Raw genomic sequence first — 21,256 nt, forward strand, 5'->3', positions numbered from 1 at the left:
CCTCTCACTCCCCATTCGACTGCTCCCCCCTCATCATCTACATTCCCTCTCCCTAGTCCCTCCCTTTCCTTCCACACGCCCTCCTTCTCTACCTCCCACCGTCCATTCCTTTCGTTTCTCTCCTCATTCGACTGCTCCCCCCCTCATCGTCTACATTCCTTCACACTCATCACTACCTTTCCTTCCACCCGCCCTTCTTCTCTACCTCCCTCCGTCCATTCCTTTCGTTTCTCTCCCCAGTCGACTGCTCCCCCCCTCATCGTCTACATTCCTTCTCCCTCATCCCTCAGTTTCCTTCCACCCGCCCTTCTTCTCTACCTCCCACCGTTCATTCTTTTCGTCTCTCTCCCCATTCGACTGCTCCATCCCTCATCGTCTACATTCCTTCACCCTCATCCCTCCCTTTACTGCTCTCCTATTTCTGCTATATACCAAACACTGTCCTTCCTATCCACTCAGCTCCTCACATTCCATCCCTCCCTCTCTTCCTCCGGTTTACACGTCCCCACATTTCTCCCTCTCTCTCTCAAACGCCTCTCCCTCTAATTTTCTACCCCTCTTCTTCTTCCTCTGTTTTCTCATCTCCATCACTCTTATCTTCCCTTCACTTCTGCCTAACTCGCATTACGTCCCTCTCCCCCTCCACCCATTCACTCCACTGTACCCACTTCTCTCTCCACAAACACCCGATCATTCCCCCCTCTCCCTCCCCCTCTTTCTACCCACTCTCACTACTCTTCTCTCCTCCACTTTTATCTCCGTGGGCCACACTCTCGCACACTCTCAATCCCTCTCCACGGCACCTCCTCCACCGTCTGCTCTCGGTTCCTCTTTATCAGCCTCTCATGTCCTGTTTGTTGGTGTCGGTCTGACTCCTTTGTCAAAACAGGTTTCCTCTGACAACGGTACTTACCCTTTCTGAGCTCAGAGACGCAGAGTATCCTCGACAGGATGGACGATAGCGAGACTTACATGAATGTGAAGTTCTCAAAAACACGGTCTTCCTCCCGAGGTGAGTGGGCAGAGAAACGGAGGGAGGGAGATTCACTCTGTGTCTGGTGGGACGGTGTGGAGCGAGATTCACTCTGTGTCTGACCCCGGGATTGTGTGGTGGGACGGTGCGGAGGGAGCACACTAAAATATATTTTAATCCTCTCTCGCCCCTTCGCTCTCCTCTCCCTTCTCTCACTCTGCACTATACTTATCCCTTCCCACCTTTTCTCTCCCTTTCCCTCTCACGCTTATTCTTCTTTCCCTCTCTTCTCCGCTCTCTTCTCCTCAGTCAGACCCTTGTCCACCATCTCCCTTTCTCTATTCTCTGTCTCACTTCTCCCCATGTTGTTTTCTTTTTCTCTCGCTCCCCTCTAACGCCACCCTCCTCTCTCTCTCTCTACTAAACCACAGACTCCTCCCTGCCCACTCTCCCCCGCCATGTCTCTCACGGTATTCTCTCTATTCCTTCTCTCCCACTCTCTCTCTTCCCCTTCCTCTTTCCCTCCTTTCCTGCCTCAATCTCACTTACTAATTCAGCCCGCTCGATAAATATCTCCGAGCCTCTCTCTACTCCTTCTATACCGAGATGGACATTCGAAAAGCGAACGCCTCATCAATACAGAAACAGGTCATTTACTCTACTCTGCACCTCACTGTCCCCGAATTTCTGCTGCGCTCTCACTCTGCCTTGTCTATCTCTCTCTCGCAGACTATCAGACCTCCACCAACACAAAGCTGAACATTCGGAAAGTCGAACCCCTCATCAATATACAAACAGGTCAGTGATGCAGCAATGACGTCATTCCAGATGGCTCACATGTCATACTCCCAAAGGCCCTATTGGGTGAGGCATTCGTGTCCACCAATTCCCTGGCCGCTCGTTCCACTGACTGACCACCAACTGGGTAACAAACCGTTGTCAATCGGCTCACCAGCTGAATCATTTTTCCCCTCTCTCCTTTTACCTGTGCGCTCTCGCTCTCGATTGTCCAGGTCTAGGGGAAATAATTGCACCATTCACTCTGTTTGTGCTCCTCGTGGCTTCATACACCTCTGAAAGTTCATCCCTTCGCTACAAAGAATAAAGTCGGAATCTACCCAACCTCTTTCCCTAACTCAGTCCCTGGAGTCCAGGCGACGTCGTCGTAAATCTCCCGGTGCACTCATTTTTAGTTTGATGGCATCTTTCCGGGAACAGGACGACCAACAATGAACTCCGTACTCCAGGTGTATCAACGTCATGTACAACTACAACATGGTCGCCCGACTCTTGTAGTCGGTGACACTCTGATGAAGGCTTGCGTTCAGATGCATTCTTCACCGCCCTGTCTACCTATGACTTCACTTTCTGGGAACCGTGTTCCTGGACCGCGGGTCCTTCTGTTCTCCAACACTCTTCAGTGTTCCCCCGGAACGCTGTGAAAGTCCAACCCTGGGCTGTGTTACTGAAATACGATAACTCGCACTTTTCCGAATTAGACTGCATTTTCTTCTGCTAGTGACGGGTTCCAGATCTGAGAGAGGAACTGCAACCTTAAACCTTTCCTCCTCACACAGCCCCAATTGTGTATCAGTCAGTCAATCGTGCCTGCATCGCGCCCATCTTCCAGAGCCGTGTACCATCTGGGACATTGTTAAAATCTAGGTATATTACATCTACCATCCCGATTTGATCGGTCCTCCGCAATCAAATAAGTCAGAAATATCTCCTGGGTTCCACATCATCATCCAGAGCAGACAACCATTGAAGCAATTGTTCATATCTGTATTAAATACGCTACATACACTACCGGTGCTTGATATGTCAGACCGGTAAAATCATCCCGACAACTCACCCCGGGTCTCACACCATTCAGAATCTCCATATCTCTTCTATCTTTCACCATCCCTCTATTCCCTTCTCCCTCCCTCTATCACTGCTCCGTTCCTCCTACGTCTCTCCCTACCCCCCTCTCTTCCATCTTCCAGAACGATCAACTATCTGCGACCTTGTGAAGGGACTTGTCAAATTCAGCGTACATTCTACCTACCAATCTGCAGAAATCAGTCAGTAAACTCTCTCTGGGCCCCAAAGCATTCTACAGATTAGCTTACAGATGGAAACAATAAACGCCTTATTGAGTTCCCTACACATCGGGACTACCACCCTGCTCTCATGAACCGTCCTGGTTCCTGAACCCTCATACAGAGACTGTAGAACACTGTGGACACACCTGAGCACATCTCGGCAAACTGCCTCCCCTCCAGGAACTCTGTCCACACCTCCTGCTGTCATCATCATCAAAGAACCAACCCCACTACCCGGTCATGCTGTCTTCTGCACCCACCCCATGGGGAAGAGTTACGAAAGCTTGTCTCACTAGAACATAGAACGTATAAATGTATAGCACATTACAGGCGCAACGGTCAACAATGTTGTGCCGACGGATCACTCAACCTATTCTCATAATGTACGCCACCGAATCCAGGCAACAACCTTGTAAATCTCCTCTGTACTCTTGCTACAGTGTCCACATCCTTCCCGTAGTGAGGTGAGCACAACAGAATACACTGCTCCAAATGGGATCTGACCATGGTCTTCTATAGCTGTAACTAGTCTCAAGGAGGGTTTCTATCCAACTGTTAACAGAGAACCGAACAGTCCCATATCAGGATATTAGGGACGCTGAACTTCACAATCGTCACCTCGTGACCCTTCCATCTTACTGTCTGCCTGAATGCACTTTATCTGTAACTGTGACACTTTATTCTGCATTCTGTGACTGATGCACCGCCTTATATCCCAGCGAAGTGATCTGTATCTCTGGAAGTCACTGACACTTGTCCTGATTCTGCTAAAAATAAGTGATATTGTTGAAAACGTAGATGGGGGCTTTGTAGTTCTACACATGATACGTGAAGTTAAGTGGTGTTGTGGACCGTGTAGAAGATCTGCAAAGATTTCAGTAGGATGTGGATCAGTTTCTGATGTGGGTTGGAGAAATGGCGGGATGAGCTTAACCCGGACAAACTCAGAAGTTGAACTTCGGTCAGTCAAATGGTAAGAGATAGCGCAATATTAAAGTCAAGAACCAAAACAGTGTTGATTATCAGAGTGATGCCGGGGTCCAGTGTCATTGTTCGTGCCCATGCTTACTGACAGGGACTTATGCAGGTACATAGCATTCCTGTATTAGGCTGCATCACGCGTATTATATGAGGATTGGGAAGATTTTAGAAACTTGCTGGAGGAAACTAAGAATGTCACTAGGAAGGAAAAGATGAATTATGAAAGGAAGCTGGCGGCGGATATCAAAGAAGATACTAAAATAATGGCATGTTATAGAAAGCTAATGGCATGTTGGCCTTCATAACAAGCCGAGTTGAGTATATGAGCAAGGAGGTTGTTCTGCCGTTGAACAGGGCCCAGGTGACACCACTGGGAGTTCTGTGTGCAGTTTTGGTCTCCAATTTTGAGGTAGGAAATTCTTGCTATTGGGGTAGTGCAGTGTAGGTTCACGAGGTTAATTCCCGGGTTGGCGACAATGTCATACGTTGAAAGATTGGAGCGACTGGACGTATACACTAGGAATTGAAAAGATGAGAGGGGATCTGATTGAAACATATAAGGGTGTGAAGGGATTGGACACGGTAAAGGCAGTAAACTTGTTCCCGAAGTTGGGGGAGTTGAGAAATAGAAGCCACCGTTGAAGAATAAGCGGTAGGCCATTCAGAGGATTTTGTTTACACCCAGAGAATTGTGGATCTGTGGAATGCTCTGCCTCAGGAGGCAGTGGAGACAGCTCTCGGGATGCTTTCAAGAGACAGTTAGGTAGAGCTCTTAAAGATAGCGGAGTCAAGGGATATGGGGAGAAGGCAACAACGAGATACTGATTGTGGAAGATCAGCCATGATCACAGTGAATGGGCGCTGCTAGCTCGAATGATTTTTTATTTATATAAAATGTAAAAGAGAGTCAAGGGTAGATATTTGATAAATAGAAAACGTCCCCGGGGATATTGTAATGAGAGACCCAGAGAAGACAGAGGAACTGAAAGTATCCTTTGCATTGGACTTCACATTGGAAGGTCTGCAGTATAACAGACATTCAAGAGTGTCAGGGAAATTACGTCTCTGCAGTGCAAGTTACGATTGAAAAGATGCTCAGGAAGCTTTATGGTCTGAGAGTGGATAAATCTACTGGACCCGACGGAATGCACCCTCGGGTTCAGATGAAGGTAGCTGGACTGATTGCAGAGACAATGATCTTCCAGGAATCGATAGATTCTGGCATTGTACAAGATGACTGGGAAATTGCAAATGTTACTCCGCCATTTAGGTAGGGTGTACGCAGCAGAAAGGAAACTATAGAACTGTTAGCCTGACAGCAGAGTTTGGAAAGTTGTTGGAATCCATTGTTATAGACAAACTGTGCGCTCTAATCCTCGATTCTCCAGGTCTACAGGAAACGACTCTGCGCATTCACCTTGTTTGTGCCCAACGTGGTTTTATAAACCTCTGTCAGTCACCCATGAACTCCAAGGAATAAAATCCTAACCTGCCCGAATTATCTCAATAACTCGGTCCCTCGAGTCTCGGCAATATCCCCGTAATGCTCCCTCTGCAGTCTTTGCTGCTCAGTGGCATTTCTCCTAGCGCAGGTGGACAAACACTGTTCTCCAAGAGTGGCCTTCCCTACATCTTGTACAAACGCAAAGTCACCTATCGACTCCTGTATTCAGAGCCTTGATCGATGAAGATGAAATCTTCACCACCATATCCAACCTTGACCTCAATTTCTGGGAACCGTAAATCCGTAGCCGTGGGTCCATCAATTCTATAATACTTCCCATATTTCCTCCTCTTCAATGTGAATGCCCCACCCTAGCGTGTCTTTCTGAAATACGACAGTTCGCACTGATTTCAGTCCATAACCGCCCACTCCTTTCCTGTCCGCATACCTATCCATTTTTTTAATGACAATAACGAACCTGCCTCCACCACTTCTACTGGAATCTCATTCCACACAAAGCTACCACTCTCTGTGTAAGAGTTCCACCCTCGTGTTACCCATAATCTTTTGCACCTTTACTCTCAACTCATGTCCTCTTGTTTGAGACTCCTCGACTCTCAATGAAAAACGGCTATGCACGTCAACTCTATGTATCCCCCTCATAATTTTAAATACCTCTTTCAAGTCCCCCTTCAATCTTCTCTGCTCCAAAGAATAAAGACCTAACTTGTTCAACCTGTCTCTGTATCTTAGCTGTTGAAACCCAGAAAAATCTCTAGTAAATGTCCTCCATACTCTCTCTATTTTGTTGACATCTTTACTATAATTCAGTGACCAGAACTGCACACAATAGTCCAAATTTGGTCTTATCATTTCCTTGTACAATTTTAACATTATATCCCAACTCCTATACTCAATTCTCTAATTTGTAAAGGGCAGCTTTCCAAAAGCTTTCTTCACCACCCTATACACATGGGATTACACCTTCAGGGAACAATGCACGATTATTCCTCGATCATTCTGTTCTACTGCGATCCTCAGTGCTCTAACATTTACCATGTATATCCTACCAAAATGTAGCATCTCACATTTAACAGCATTAAACTCCATGTGCCATCATTCAAGCCATTCTTCTAACTGAACTGTATCACTCTGCAAGCTTAGAAAACCTACTTAATTCCCCACAACGCCACCTATCTTGCTATCATCTGCATACTTAATAATCCAACTTAACCCCCCATCATCCAGATCATTAATGTATATGACAAAAAAATGGACCCAATACAGATCCCTGAGGCACAGTACTACTCACCGGCCTCCAACCTGACAAACAGTTCTCCACCAGTACTCTCTGGCATCTCCCATCAAGCCCTGTGAATCCATTTTACTTCTTCAATATTAGTACCCACTGATCCTTCCTAAATAACCTTACGTGTGGAACTTTGACAAAGGCCTTACTGAAATCCATATAGACAACATCCACTGCTTTACACTCGTCAACTTACCTTTTAACCCCTACAAAAATTCAATAAGATTTGTCAAACATGACCTTCCACACATAAATCCATTTGACTGCTCCTAATCAGAGCGTGTCTATCCAGATATTTATAGATACAATCTCTAAGAATACTATCCATTAATTTATACGCCACTGACGTCAAACATGCAGGCTGATAATTGCTAGGTTTAATCTTAGAACCCTTTTTAAACAATGGAACCACATGAGCAATACGCCAATTCTCCGGAACAATCCCCGTTTCTAATGGAATTTGAAATATTTTGTCAGTACCTCTAACATTTCTGCAGCAACTTCAGTCAAGGCCTTAGGGAAATCCCAAATGGACCAGGAGACTTATCAACTTTTATATTTTTTTAAAAGCGCCAGTAATTTTATAATCATAGTTTCCATAACTACGCTACTATTTTCCATTATCTTACACAAAACAATATCCTTCTCTTTAGTGAATACCGAAGAAAAGAAATTGTTCAAAAATTCCCCCCTCTCTTTTAGCTTCACACATGATTTCCTAAGGGACGAATTTTATCCGTCACTGTCCTTTTGCTTTTCATATAACTGTAGAAATCCTTTGGATTTACTTTCACCTTACTTGCCAAAGCAACCTCTAAGCTGCTTTTAGCTTTTCTAATTTATTTATTTAGAGTTTTTTACATACTTTATATTCCCCGAGCACCACATTTACAACATGCTACCTATATTTATTGTAGATACCTCTCGTTTATACGAGCCAAGTTTCCAATATCCCATGAAAGCCATTGCCCTCTCAAAATTTTAACCTTTCCTTTCAGCCTAACAGGAACATAAAGATTCTGTACCCTCAAAATATCACATTTAAATGACCACAATTGTCCCAATCCACTCCTTCTAAATCCTTCCGCATCTCCTCAAATTTAGCCTTTCTCCAATCAAAAATCTCAACACTGGGTCCAGTCCTATCCTGCTCCATAATTATATTAAACGTAATGGCATTGTGATCACTGGATCCGAAATGTTCCCCAGCACATACCTCCGTCACCTGACCTAGTTCATTCCCTTAAAGTAGATCCAACACAGCCCCTTCTCCAGTTTGTTCCCCAGGTATTGCTGCGATAAACTATCCTGCACACATTATACAGACTCCGAACTATCCATCCCTTTGACTGTATGGGCTTCATAGTCTATGTGTGGAAAATTCAAATCACCAACAATCGCAGCCTTGTGCTTACTATAAATATCTGCTATCTCCTTGCACACTTGTCCCTCCTATTCTCGCTCCCCGTTAGGTTATCTATAATACACCCTATAAATGTACTACACCTTTCCCATTCCTATTCCTTAATTCCACCCAAAAGCACGACGAGCACTGTAACCTATCCTGCCAGAGCAGCGTTCTAATATGTTCTATGACAAGCAACGCAAACCCTCCCCCTCTTTTCCCTCTGATTCTATCACACCTGAAGCAAAGAAATCCAGGAATATTTAGTTGCCAATCACCCGGCTCCTGCAATCATGTTTCACTAACAGCTACAACATTGTATATCCATGTATCAATCCATGCTCTAAGCTCATCCACCTTTCTTACAAAGCTCCCAGCATTAAAATAAATGCATTTAAGAAATTCCCAACCTCGTCCTCTCGGTTTATCTCTAACAGTGCAAAGAACTTTAATGTCTTATTTTTCTTCCATCTCCCATACATCTGTTCCTACACTCTGGTTCCACTCCCGCCGCAAAACTAGTTTAAATCCAACGGAGCCTCTCTAGCAATATACCTGCAACAATACTTGTTACCCTCCATTTCAGATGTAAACCGTCCCGCCCGAACAGATCCAACCTTCCCTGAAAAACTGCCCGATTATCTATAAATCTGAAGCTCTCCCTCCTGCACCATGTCTGCAGCCACTTGTTAATCTGCACTATCTTACTATTTCTAAACCCACCTGTACGTGGAACTGGTAGCAATCCTGAGATTGCTCCCCTGAAGGTCCTGTCCTTTAACTCAAATCGAGCCCAAGCTCTTAAGCCTTCACACTGTTCCCGGCTCACTCTTGTGCCCGTTGTGTAAGTCTGTGTTCCTTTAAAATCTTCCGCTCTTCACTGCGCGACGTCACACGCCTGCGCAGTCCCGCATCTCTTACCCCCAATGAGAAAAAAAAATCAAAATGGCTCCCTCTTCTCAAGCCGCCATTCGCTCTCTCCTTTCTCTTTTCGTTTGCTTTCCCCCATTCTCTCACATTTTCCCGCCCATCGCTCCCCTCGCTCCATAACCTGACTTCTACTTCTGTTCATCTGCATGGCCTCTCCAAAGGTCCGCATAAGCAAGAGCCGAACGAGAACTTCGGAGATGGACCGGACCGTAGAATCTGCATACTCTGCCTCGTTACGTCCGTCCTCTTCGTGACCGTGGTCGGGCTGTCGATCTATGGTGAGTCGATCGGACTCCGGTTGGAGTCAGACCGTAAACCAACAGTTTGGAATGAAACGTGAATGTAAATCCTCACAGTGACACGGACTCGCAGCTCAACGTATCGCAACACGTATCTCAATATGACACCGACACGTACCTCACCGTGACACGGAGACACCGCTCACTGTGACACGTACACGCTCCTCAACGTGACACGACCGGCTCCGCACAGTGACAAAGACTCACATGTCACTGTCACACCCCTTACTGAGACGGGATAACATAACACCGATGCACCACTCACAGAGGTAATTACCCACACCTCACCCTGACACAAGAAAATCCTTACCGCAATTGGGACACTGAAATTCACTGCGAAACACACATAGTACACTCCATGACAACGGCGCACACCTCAGCTTGACACTGTCACACCTACCGTAGCGATGGTATGCCTCTCACCGTGACAAAGACACACCCCACACCATGACACAGATACTCCAACACCGTCACTCCACAACGCCACTCACACTGACATTTCTGTCGCCATGACATCGAGATGCACTTCATTTTGTCCCGCCTCCGGGCACAGGAACTTCTAACACAGTAACAACGACACGTTCCTCACAGGAACTCTGAGATACTCCGCACGATACTCGCTCAGAACCCCATGGTAACAACAAAAACTTCACCAGGACATTGATAAATCCTCAGCGTGACAGACTCGTCCCTCAACCTGGCGTCGACACCTCTCACTGTGCCCCCAGCACATCTTTCACTGTGCCACCCTTCACCGTGGCGGTGACACAACCCTCTCTGTGACCCTTTCGGTAGCGTGACGCTGACTCACGAGTCACGGTAAACGCTAAACATCCTTCACCATCTCTCTCAGTATCGCAGATTCATCAGTCTCTTAAACGAATGCACATCGATCTCCATCACCAGTTCACTGACATGGAAACGAAGTACAGATCTATTAACGAAACCAAGGCTCAAATCTGTAAATTTTTGATCGGCAGAAGAGGTGAGGCATCATCCCCCCTCTTTCACCGTCTCCCCATCACAGGGCAGGCATGGGGAGAGGAAGCGTCGCTCCGTGCTTGACATCAGGAGTGTGTGAACAGATGGTAATAGAGGGTGATTCACTTTGTGTTTGATCCGGTGAGTGTGTGATGGGACTGCGTTGAGGAAGTTTCACTCTATCACTGAATCCAGGAGAGTGTGATGGGACGTTGTGGAGGTGGATTCACTCTGTGTCTGATCACGGGATTGTGAGACGTAACATTACAGTTTCACTTCATGTCTTTCTCCGGGAATGTCTGAATGGACAAGGTAGACACAGATTCACCCCGTGTCTGACCCCGGGAGTGTGTGATGGGATGGTGTGGAGGGAGATTCACTCTGTGTCTGACCCCTGGAGTGTGTGATGGGACGGTGTGGAAGGAGCTTCACTCTGTCTGACTCCGGGATTGTGTGATGGGACAGTACAGAGGGACTTCCATTCTATTTGACACCGGTTTCTGTGATTGGATATTGTGGATATTGGGGATGGTTTCTCACCCCGTGACTGTGCCATTGGAGGAGGTGGGGGTAGCATTGCTTTGTGTGAGAACACAGGTGTGTGTGATAGGACGGTTTAGAGACAGCTTCACTCTGTCACTCGCCAGGAACTGTGTGATGGGAGGTAAGGAGGGAGATTCACACTGTTAAACTCGGGAATATGTGATCGGACCGTGTAGATGCAGCTTCCCTCAGTTTCTGACACTTTGCTCTGTGGTGTGTTAAGAATCCTTCGAGGGGCAATCTCTCTTATTCTCAGACAGCGGGAGAGCTAAAAACGCTAGCAGATTGAGAGGGGGGTAGTCATATCTTCTGTAGTTTGAACAGGGCGTTTGAAGGTCGGCCTCGGAGACAGCAGGAGAATTTAACGAAAACGAACAGATTACCGGAGCTGGCAACGGATTAGTGGGAGTGAGAGTAGGAAGGCTTTCGCTACAGAGGCCACGGCGAGCAGAGACTAAGGTCAAGCTTGCTCCCGGTGAGGTAAGGCCGGGTCTGCTCCTTTAATTAATCTATTTAGTTTAGTATTAGGTAATGGAGGCAGCAGTTAGGGCAGCTGAGTGCTCCGTTTGTGGGATGTGGGAAGTCAGGGCGAGCACTTTTGTCTCTGATGACTACACCTGTAAAAGGTGCATCCAGCTGCACCTTCTAACAAACCGGGTTAGGGAACAGGAGCTGGAGCTGGATCAACTTCGGATCATTCGGGAGGCAGAGGCTGAGATAGACAAGAGTTTCAGGGAGATAGTCACCCCTAAGAGTCATGTGACTGGTAGATGGGTGACTGTCATGAGAGGGAAGGGGGATAGACATAAAGAGCAGAGCACACCTGTGGCCGTTCCCCTCAACAATAAATACACCGTTTTGGATACTGTTGGTGAGGATGACCTACCAGGGACAAGATGCAGTGGTCACGTCCCTGGCACCGAGACTGGACCCTCAGCTCAGAAGGGAAGTAGGGAAAAGAGGAGAGCAGTAGGAGTAGGGGATTCAATAGTTGGTGGGGGGCAGATAAGCGGTTCAGTGGGAGAGGTTGAGAATCTCGGATACTCTGTTGCCTCCCTGGTGAAAGGGACCGCGATATCTCGGATCGAGTTCACAGTATTCTCAAGAGGGAGGGTGAGCAGCTAGATGTTGTGGTCTATATCGGGACTAGTGTCGTGGATAGGAAGAAGGGGGAGGTCCTGCAAAAGGATTTCAGCGTGTTAGGTGCAAAATGAAGCAGAGGACGGCCAGGGTTGTAGTCTCAGGATTGCTTCCAGTGCCACTTGCTCGTGAGGCGGGAAATAGGTGATAATGCAGCTAAATACGTGGCTAAGGAGTTGGTGCAGGAGGGAGGGCATCATGTATCTGGACAATTGGGTCCGGTACATCTTCCGACGGGACTGGCTGCAACTGAACGGTAGAGGGACTAAAATCCTTCCGGGAAGGTTTGCCAGTGCTGCTCCGTGAGCTTTAAACTAGATTTGCAGGTGGAGAGGAACCAAAGTGTTAGAACAGATAGTGAGGTGCAGAATGATAAAGGTCATGGGAGAACTGCAAGTACCGTGCATGGAGTAAAGCCAGAACTAGCATTTGAGGAAAGAGAAACAGAATAAAGGTTGTAAAGGTAGTTGGGTAGAAGGGCTGAAGTGTGTGCACATCAATGCAAGAAACATCAGGAACAAAGGGGATGAATTGAGAGCTTGTATACATACATGGAATTATGATGTCGTGGCCATTACAGAGACTTGGCTGGTACCAGGGCCGGATTGGATTCTCAATATTCCTGAATTTCAGTGTTTTAACAGGGATGGGCGGGGGTGGAGGGTGGAGGGGCGGCGTTACTAGTCAGGGATACTACAACAGCTACAGACAAGTTGGGTAATGTAGCCGGATCCTCTTTGAATCAGAATGGATGGAAGCCAGGAACAGGAAGGGAGCCGTTACTCTGTTGGGAATATTCTATAGGCCCCTTGGTAGCAGCAGAGTGACCGAGGAGCAGATTGGGAGGCAGATTTTGGAAAGGTGCAAAAATAACAGGTTATCATAGGTGACTTTTACTTCCCTAATATTGATTGGTACTAAATTATTTCCAATGGTTTAGATGGGCAGAGTTTGTTAAGTGTGTCCAGGACGGATTCCTGTCACAGTATGTTGACTGGCCGACCAGGAGGAATGTCATTCTGGATCCAGTAAAAGGTAACGAACCAAGTCAGGTCACCGATATGTCAGTGGGTGAGCATATGGGGAGCAGAGATCACTGCTCCCTGGCCTTTAGCATTATCAAGGAAAAGGACTGAATCAGAGAGGATCGTCTTTTTTTTAATGGGGAACGGAGAATTATTAAGCTATAAGGCTAGAACTTGCATGTGTATTGGGATGGCGTTTTGCAGGGAAATGAACTGTGGAGACGTGGTCGATATTTCGGGATCTCTTGCAGGATGTTAGGAATAAATTTGTCCCCTTGAGGAAAATAAAGAACGGTAGGGTGAAGGACCCATGAGTGACAAGTGAGGTGGGAAAACATTTCAGGTGGAGAAAGGCAGCCTGCATGAGGTTCAGGAAGCGAGGATCAGATTTTTCTATTGAGGAATTTAGGTTAGCAAAAAAGGAGCTTAAGAAGCAAACTGTGAAGAACTAGCAGGAACTAGCGAGAGTAAATTGGAAACGGATGTTCAAAGGGGAAAGCACAGAAGTAATGTGGGAGAAGCTGAGGGACAACTTGAGCTGGGTTCAGGATAGGTTTTTCCCACTGAGGCAAGGAAAAATGGGAGGAAAAGGGAACCATGGCTGACGAAACATGTGAGGCAAGTCGTCAAGAGGCAAAAGGAAGCATTTGTTAGAAATAGCAAGAAGCAGGTAAGAGGGGCTTATGAGAAATATAGTCAGGAAGGAGCTAAAGAAAGGACTAAGGAGAGCACGAAGCGGACATGAAAAGGCCTTGGTATGTAGGATTAAGGAGATCTCCAAGGCGTTCTATGCATATGTGAAGAATAGGAGGATGGGACCGCAAAAGAATAAAGTGGGCAACATGTGCCTGGAAGTGGAGGAGGTTGGGGATGTCCAAAATGGATACTTTGTTTCAGTATTCACAAGAGAAAAGTATCTTGATCAGGATGAGTTGGAGGTAGAGAGGGCCTGTATGCTGGACAATGTGGAGATTAAGGAAGAAGTGCTGGATCTTCTTAAAAACATTCAGATTGATAAATCCCCAGGGCCGGTTATGATGCACACCAGGTTGTTGTGGGAATTAAGAGAAGAGATCGTAAGGTCCCTCATGGGAAACTCATCCAGAATGTCATAAGGCATGGGATAAGTAGAGCCTTGGCTGTTTGGGTAAAATAAAAAACGGTTTAAAGGAAGAAAGCAGTGGAAGATACGTATTCTGCCTGGAGGTCGGTGACTAGTAAAGTGCCGCAGGGATCTGTCCTTGGACCCCTGCTATTTGAGATTTTTATAATGACCTGGATGCAGAGGCGGAAGCATGGGTGAGTACGTTTGCGGATTACACGAAAACTGGAGGAGTTGTGGATGGAGCTGCGGATTGTCGAATGTTACCAGAGGATATAGACAGGCTTCAGAGTTGGGCAGAAAAATGGCAGATGGAATTCAATCCGGACACGTGTGAGGTGATGCATTTTCGAAGGACAAACCAGAAGACTGAGTACAGGACTAATGGTCAGTTACTTAAGAGTGCGTATGAACAAAGGGATCTTGGGGTTCAAATCCATAGATCCCTCAAGGTCGCTGCACAGGTTGATAGGGTATTTAAGAAGGCCTATGGGATGCTAGGATTCATTAAAAAGAGGATTGTGTTCAAGAGTATAGAGGTCATGCTGCAACTCTACAAATCTCTGGTGAGACCGCACCCTATCATGTTCAATTCTGGTCACCTCATTATAGGAAGGATGTTGCAGCTATGGAGAGGGTGCAGTGGAGATTTGCCAGGATGTTGAATGATTGGTGAAAAAGTCACATGAAGCAAGGTTAGCATAGCTGGGACTTTTCTCTTTGGAGCGTAGAAGAATGAGAGGGGACTTGATACAGGTCTACAAGATGCATGGATACGATGGATAATCAGTACCTTTTTCCCAGGGCGCCAATAGCAAACACCAGAATGCATATCTACAAAATTAATGCAGAGAGTTTTAGGGGAGACATCTGGGGTAATTGTTTTACACAGAAGATTGTTAGTGCCTGGAATGACTTGCCAGGGATGGTGGTGATGGAGAAAACATTAGAGGTATTTAGGAGCCTCCTGGACAGGCACATTGATGAAAGAAAAATGTATGGTTATGGGGTAGTGTGGGTTAAGTACTTTTTTTTTTGGATTATATGGGTCGGCGCAGAATGGAGGGTTGAAGGGCCTGTTCTGGGCTGTAGTGTTCTATAGTTCTATGGTTCTATGGTAAGCTTCATGGAATGTAATGGATAGGTTGTATAAGACATCTCTGAGACCGAATTTGGAGTATTGTGTGCAGTTTTGGTCAACTAATTCCAGGCAGGATATTAATAAGGTTGAAAGAGTGCAGAGAAGGATGCTGCCGGGACTTGAGAAACTGAGTTACAGAGAAACGTTGAATAGGTTGGAATTTAATCCCTTGAGCACAGGAGAATAAAGGGTGATTTGACAGAGGTGTATAAATTTAGTGGGTATAGATCAGGGGTGGGCAAACTCTTTGACTTGAGGGCCACAAATTGTTCTAAAATTTGACAGGGGGGCCGGATCAGGAGCAGATGGACGGAGTGTTTTGGTAATACACCTCATAAGAGAAAATAAAATGTCATGGGATATGTAGAAAACATGAGCTTTAATATCAATTGAAAATGAACAAATGCATTACAACAAAATATCTGTCTGTGAAGTCCCATGGTATTTAGCTATTTATTGAAATGACTTTTAAAACACTGAAAATTAAATGAATAAAAAACAGCTTTTTTTAATAGTATGTTATTATTTTAAAGCACTGAAAATTCTGTTATCCATTAAGATATTATCATCATCACTCTCCTCCTGACTGTCTTTATTTCAAAAACGGTAGGAGATGCAGGTCTACTTGTCCTACTCCTTCTTATTCAATTGTCCCCTGTGCCAAAACTCAACAACGACCCGCACAATGACAGAACAGTGACAGCGCGCCAGTATGCGGAGCTCTGCGCTCGCAATTCCCCGCAGGCTATCTCCCTTAGCCGGAACGCTGGCAAATTGTGAGCCGGTTCGGATGTGCCAGGAAATGGGTCGCCACAAGGTCACAAAGTAAAGCGCAAACTTGGAGTAATACTCTGCACCTCAACAAAGGTCAATGTATATAGACTGCGTCATCTATTGGGAAAACGCCAGAATTGTGGGGAAGAAACGTTAACAAGGTTAATTAATATAATTTCATCACGTTCTGCGGGCCGGTTTAAAAAACTTAACGGGCCGCATATGGCCCGCGGGACGTAGTTTGCCCATGCCTTGTATAGATAGAGTGAATGCCAGCAGATTTTTTTTTTCCACTGAGGCCAGGGGAGACATAAAAGAAAAAAAAAAATCAGAGGTCAGGGGATAAGGGTGAAGGGGGAAAAGTTTAAAGGGAGCATGAGGTGGGGCTTCTTGTGGCGGGAGTGTGGAATCTGCCAGATGAAGTGGTGAATGCGGGCTCACTTTTGACAGTTAAGAAAAACTTGGAGAGATATATGGATGAGAGGGGTGTGGGGAAATATGGCCCAGGTGCAGGTCTGTGGGACTAGGCAGAAGAATGGTTGGGCACAGCGAGGAAGGGCCAGAAAGCCTGTCTCTGCGCTGTAATGTTCTCTGGTTCTCTGTTTCTAAGGGGCTGAGGAGAGCAGGAAGTGGGTATGGGAAGGCCTTGGCGAGTATGGTAAAGGAAAACCCTGGGCATTCTTCTATTATGTGTAGATCAAAGGGATGACAGAACTGAAGGTAGGACCGATTAGAGATAAATGTGGGAAGATGTGCATGGAGACTGTGGAAGTGAAGAAGTTCCTCATGAATACTTACTTCGGTATTCAGAAATGAGGGACAGTTTGATGACGGTGAGGACAATATGAGTGAATTTGAAGATCTGGATCATGTTGATATTAACCGAGAGGAGGCGTTGGAGTTCTTAAAATACATTAGGATGGGTAAGTCCCCAGGGCCTGACCGAATATTCCCCAGGCTGCTCCAAGAGGTGGGGGAAGAGATTGCTGAACTTCTGGCTAGGATCTTTATACCCTCGTTGTCCACGGGGATGGCACCAGTGGCTTGGAGGGAGGCATATTGTCCCCTTCTTCATAAAAGGTAGTAGAGATAGTCCGGGTAATTATAGACAGGGAGCCGTACGTCTGTGTTGGGAAAGCTATTGGAACAGATTATTAGAGATAGGATCTATGGGCATTTTGATAATGATGGTCTGATCAGGGACAGTCAACATGGCTATGTGAAGGGCAGATTGTGCCTAACAAGCCTGATAGTGTTCTCTGAGGAGAACAAGTCATATAGATGTGGGCAGTGCAGTAGATGTGATCTCCATGGATTTTAGTACGGCATTTGACAAGGATCCAAACGTTATGCTTATTCAGAAAATCAGAAGGCATGGAATCCAGGGAAACTTGGCCAGGTGGATTCAGAGTTGGCTTGCCTGCAGAAAGCAAGTGACTAGTGGAGTCCCACAAGGACCTGCTCTGCGACCTCTACTTTTCGTGATTTTTATTAAAACCCTAGATGAGAGGTAGAATGGTGGCTTACCAAGTTTGCAGACTACACAAAGGTTGGTGGTGTTGTGGATTGTGTAGAGAATTGTCAACGATTGCAGAGAGACATTGATAGGATGCAGAAGTGGGCTGAGATGGAGTTCAACCCGGAGAAGTGTGAGGTGGCACACTTTGGAAGGACATATTCCAAGGCAGAGTTCAAGGTATAAGGCAGGGTACTTGGTAGTTCGGAGGAGCAGAGCAATACGGGGGTACATGTCTACAGATCCCTGAATGTTGCCACTCAGATAGATAGGGTAGTTAAGAAAGCTCATGGGGTGTTAGCTTTCATATTTTAAGAGTCGCGAGGTAATGATGGAGCTCTATAAAACTCTGGTTTGGCCACATTTGGGTATTGTGTACTGTTCTACTCGCCTCACTATAGAAAGGATGTGGAAACATTGGAAATGGCACAGAGGAGATTTACCAGGATGCTGACTGATTTAGAGATTATGGAGTATGATTAGAGAATAAGGGGCCTAGGGCTTTACTCTTTGGAGAGACAAAAGTTGAGAGGAGACATGATAGAGGAATGCAAAATATTATGAGGAGTAGATGGAGTGGACAGCGGCGCCTCATCCCCAGGGCACCAGTGCTCAATACAAGAGGACATGGCTATGAGGTAAGGGGTGGGAAGGAGTGTCTGGTGCGTGGAATGCACTGCCTGAATCAATGGTGGAGGCTGAAACACAAGTGAAATTTAAGACACTATAGATAAGTATATGGAGGACTTTAATTTGGGGTGATATATGGGAGGCAGGGTTTAAGGGTCGGTATAACATAATGTGTCAAAAGTCCTGTACTATCGTGCACTATTCTACGTTCGATGTCTAAATCTATTTCGTGTCTGTGCTGAGGAATTTTCTTTCAATGGAGTGTGTGATGGGGACGTGGAGAGAGAGATTCACACTGTGCCTGACACAGGCTGTCTATTATTGGACGGTGTGCAGGGCGCTTGACTCTGTGTCTCACTCCGTTTGTGTATGATAGGTCTCTGTGTTTGACACATTGTGCGTGTGGTGAGGAGATATGGCGGACAGTGGGGTGGGTGGATGCACTTGGGGGGAGGGTCATGCGTGTGTCTGACACCGGGAACGGTGACGTGTGTCTGGATAATGTTCTGCTCTGTCTGATACCAGTGGTGTGTGATAGGACGGTGCGGAGGGAGTTTACTCGTTTTTTGACAAGTATGTTGTGTGATGTCACTAGGTTGAGGTATCAGCATACTGTGTTTGGCCACGTAAGTATGCGGCGGGATTGTGCAGACACTGCTTCATTTCCTCTCTGATCACAGGCGGGTGACCAGACGGTGTAGAGGGAGATTGTCTCTGTGTCTGATCCCGGGAGAGGACGGAGCTGAGGGGGTTTCATTCCGTGTCTCTTCCGGCTGTGTGATGAGACGGTATGGAGGGAATTTCACTCTGTGTCTACCAGCAAGAACGTGTGATGTGACAGTGAGCAGCGGGCAGTCTGAAGCCATGCATGTATGATGGGGCCGTAGGGACAGAGAGCTTCACGCTATGTCTGACCTCTGTTGGGTATGTTGTAACATGTAAGGGAGTCTCTCTTTGTGTTTGTCTCCTGGGTTCCGTGATGGGACACCGCTGAAGGAGATTACCCAAAGTGTCTGGCAACGGATTGGATGATTGGAAGTTCCTGTTTCTCACCCCAGAAGCGCGTCACTGGACGGTGTGGATTGAAATTCTGTTTTTATGTGTCCCCCAGTCAGTCTGTGATAGGATGGTGGGAAGGAAATGTGTAATTGACTCCTCTAGTTTAAGATGGGACGGTGTTGACGGAGCTAAACCTTGCAAATTGAGTCTGTCACCAGTACAGTGTGATGGGACGGTGAAAACGCATATTCAGTCTATGGGAGGGTGTGGATGGTGTTTTTATCTGACTCCGGAAACGGGTAATGGTCAGTTCAGAGGGAGCCCCAGGTTGTTTCTGACCCCAGGAATGTGTGTTGGGACTTTGTAGAGGGAGCTTCACTCTGTGTCGAACCCTGGGAGTGAATGATGGTACGGTATAGAGTAAGCTTTACTTTGCATTAGATGCAGTTTCTCTGCGATGGGATGTTATGCAGGCAGCATCACTCTGTGACTGATCCCAGGAATGTGTCTTGGGAGAGTCTGGAGGGAGCTTCACTCCGTGTCTTATACCGGGAGTGTCTGATGAGAGAGTGCCATGCGATCCTCGCACTGTGTTCAACGCCCGGGATTAAGATGGGAGTGTCTGGAGAAGAGCGTTACTCTTCACCTGACGTCCATGTTCTGTGAAATGATGTAGTAGAAGATGCTTCACTCTGTGACTGGCACAGTGTGCGTGTGAAGGAATGCGACGGAGGGAGCATCACTCTGTATCTGATCCTTGGCGTGTGTGATGGGATTGTGTGGAAGAGCTCCACTCTGTGTTGAGCACCGTGTTGTGTGAGGGTGAGACGGTTGCAATTACCAGCCACACCATCAACCGGTCATATTAAAGTGTCCCGTAGCCGACCATCCCCCTGATCATCTGGCAAATGACTGAGCTTTTGCACTCACTGCCCATTCTCTTGTTGGCTCCTCTATGTATTGTTGCAAACAAAAACAAACAAGCAAACAAACAAACTATTTTGCTCACACTTTACAGGCTCCAATGCGCCCAGCTCTTTTACAGAATGGGCTTCCCGACGCTTACTACAAATATCTGCTAACTCCCTACAAAATTGTTACTCCAATTCTCGCTCCTCATTAGGTGGTCTATAATACATCCCTATAAGTTTTACCACACCTTTCTAGTTCCTCAATTCCATCCAAAAAGTTCCCCTAGACAAGCCGTGTAATTTATCCTGCCAGAGCACGGTTGAAATATTTTCTCTAACAAGCAATACTACAACTCCCTCCCTTATCCCTCCGATTCTATCACACCTGAAACTACGAATTCCTGGAATATTTAGTTGCCAATCACACTCCTCCTGTAGCGATGTTTAATTAATTGCTACAACATCATATTTCCAGGTATCATTCCATGCTCCCGGCCCATCTACCTTTCTTGCAGTGCTCCTAGCATTAAAATAAATACATTTAAGAAATTCTCCACCTCTTCCTCTCTGTATTACTCTGACCGTAGAAATAACTTTACTGTCATCTTTTTCTTCCTTCTCACATAAATCTGTTCAAACTCGGGCCCGGGCACCTAAACACCTGTCACAGTGACACCGACACGTACCTCACAGCAACTCGGATTGACCGACAGGATACTTATGTAGACCCCCATTGTAACATGACCTAAATCTTCATCGTGACATTGATATACCCCTCAGCGTGACACAGACACGCCTCTCATTTCCCTCGGGATTACCTAATTTCGCTCGGGATCAATATGTCTGCCTGTTTGTCTCAAGTTGACGCTGACGCCTCTCACTGTGCCACAAGTACATCCTTCACCGTGACACTGACACAACATTCTCTGTGACCCGTTCGGTAACGTGACGCTGACTCACGGGTCACTGTAAACGCTAAATATCCTTCACCATCTCTCTCAGTATCACAGATTCGTCAGTCTAAGGAAACCTGCCACCGAAACAACCATGAGTAAAACTCAGCCCT

At 46.4% G+C, this 21,256-nt stretch overlaps 1 protein-coding gene across 1 annotated transcript in view; it reads left to right on the plus strand.

The window, feature by feature from the left end:
* The first annotated feature begins 892 nt into the window (after positions 1–892).
* LOC132390541 (C-type lectin domain family 4 member A-like) overlaps positions 893–21,256 on the plus strand; it is a 29,633-nt gene continuing 9,269 nt past the window's right edge. Inside the window, exons 1-4 of the mRNA XM_059963154.1 lie at positions 893–1,012; positions 1,703–1,771; positions 9,291–9,407; positions 10,282–10,413. Coding sequence (XP_059819137.1) covers positions 952–1,012; positions 1,703–1,771; positions 9,291–9,407; positions 10,282–10,413 — 379 coding nt within the window. The 5' untranslated portion in view covers positions 893–951. The remainder of the gene's footprint in view (positions 1,013–1,702; positions 1,772–9,290; positions 9,408–10,281; positions 10,414–21,256) is intronic.

Source organism: Hypanus sabinus, unplaced genomic scaffold (genome assembly GCF_030144855.1).
Source record: "Hypanus sabinus isolate sHypSab1 unplaced genomic scaffold, sHypSab1.hap1 scaffold_946, whole genome shotgun sequence".
In the NCBI taxonomy this organism is placed as follows: Eukaryota; Metazoa; Chordata; class Chondrichthyes; order Myliobatiformes; family Dasyatidae; genus Hypanus; species Hypanus sabinus.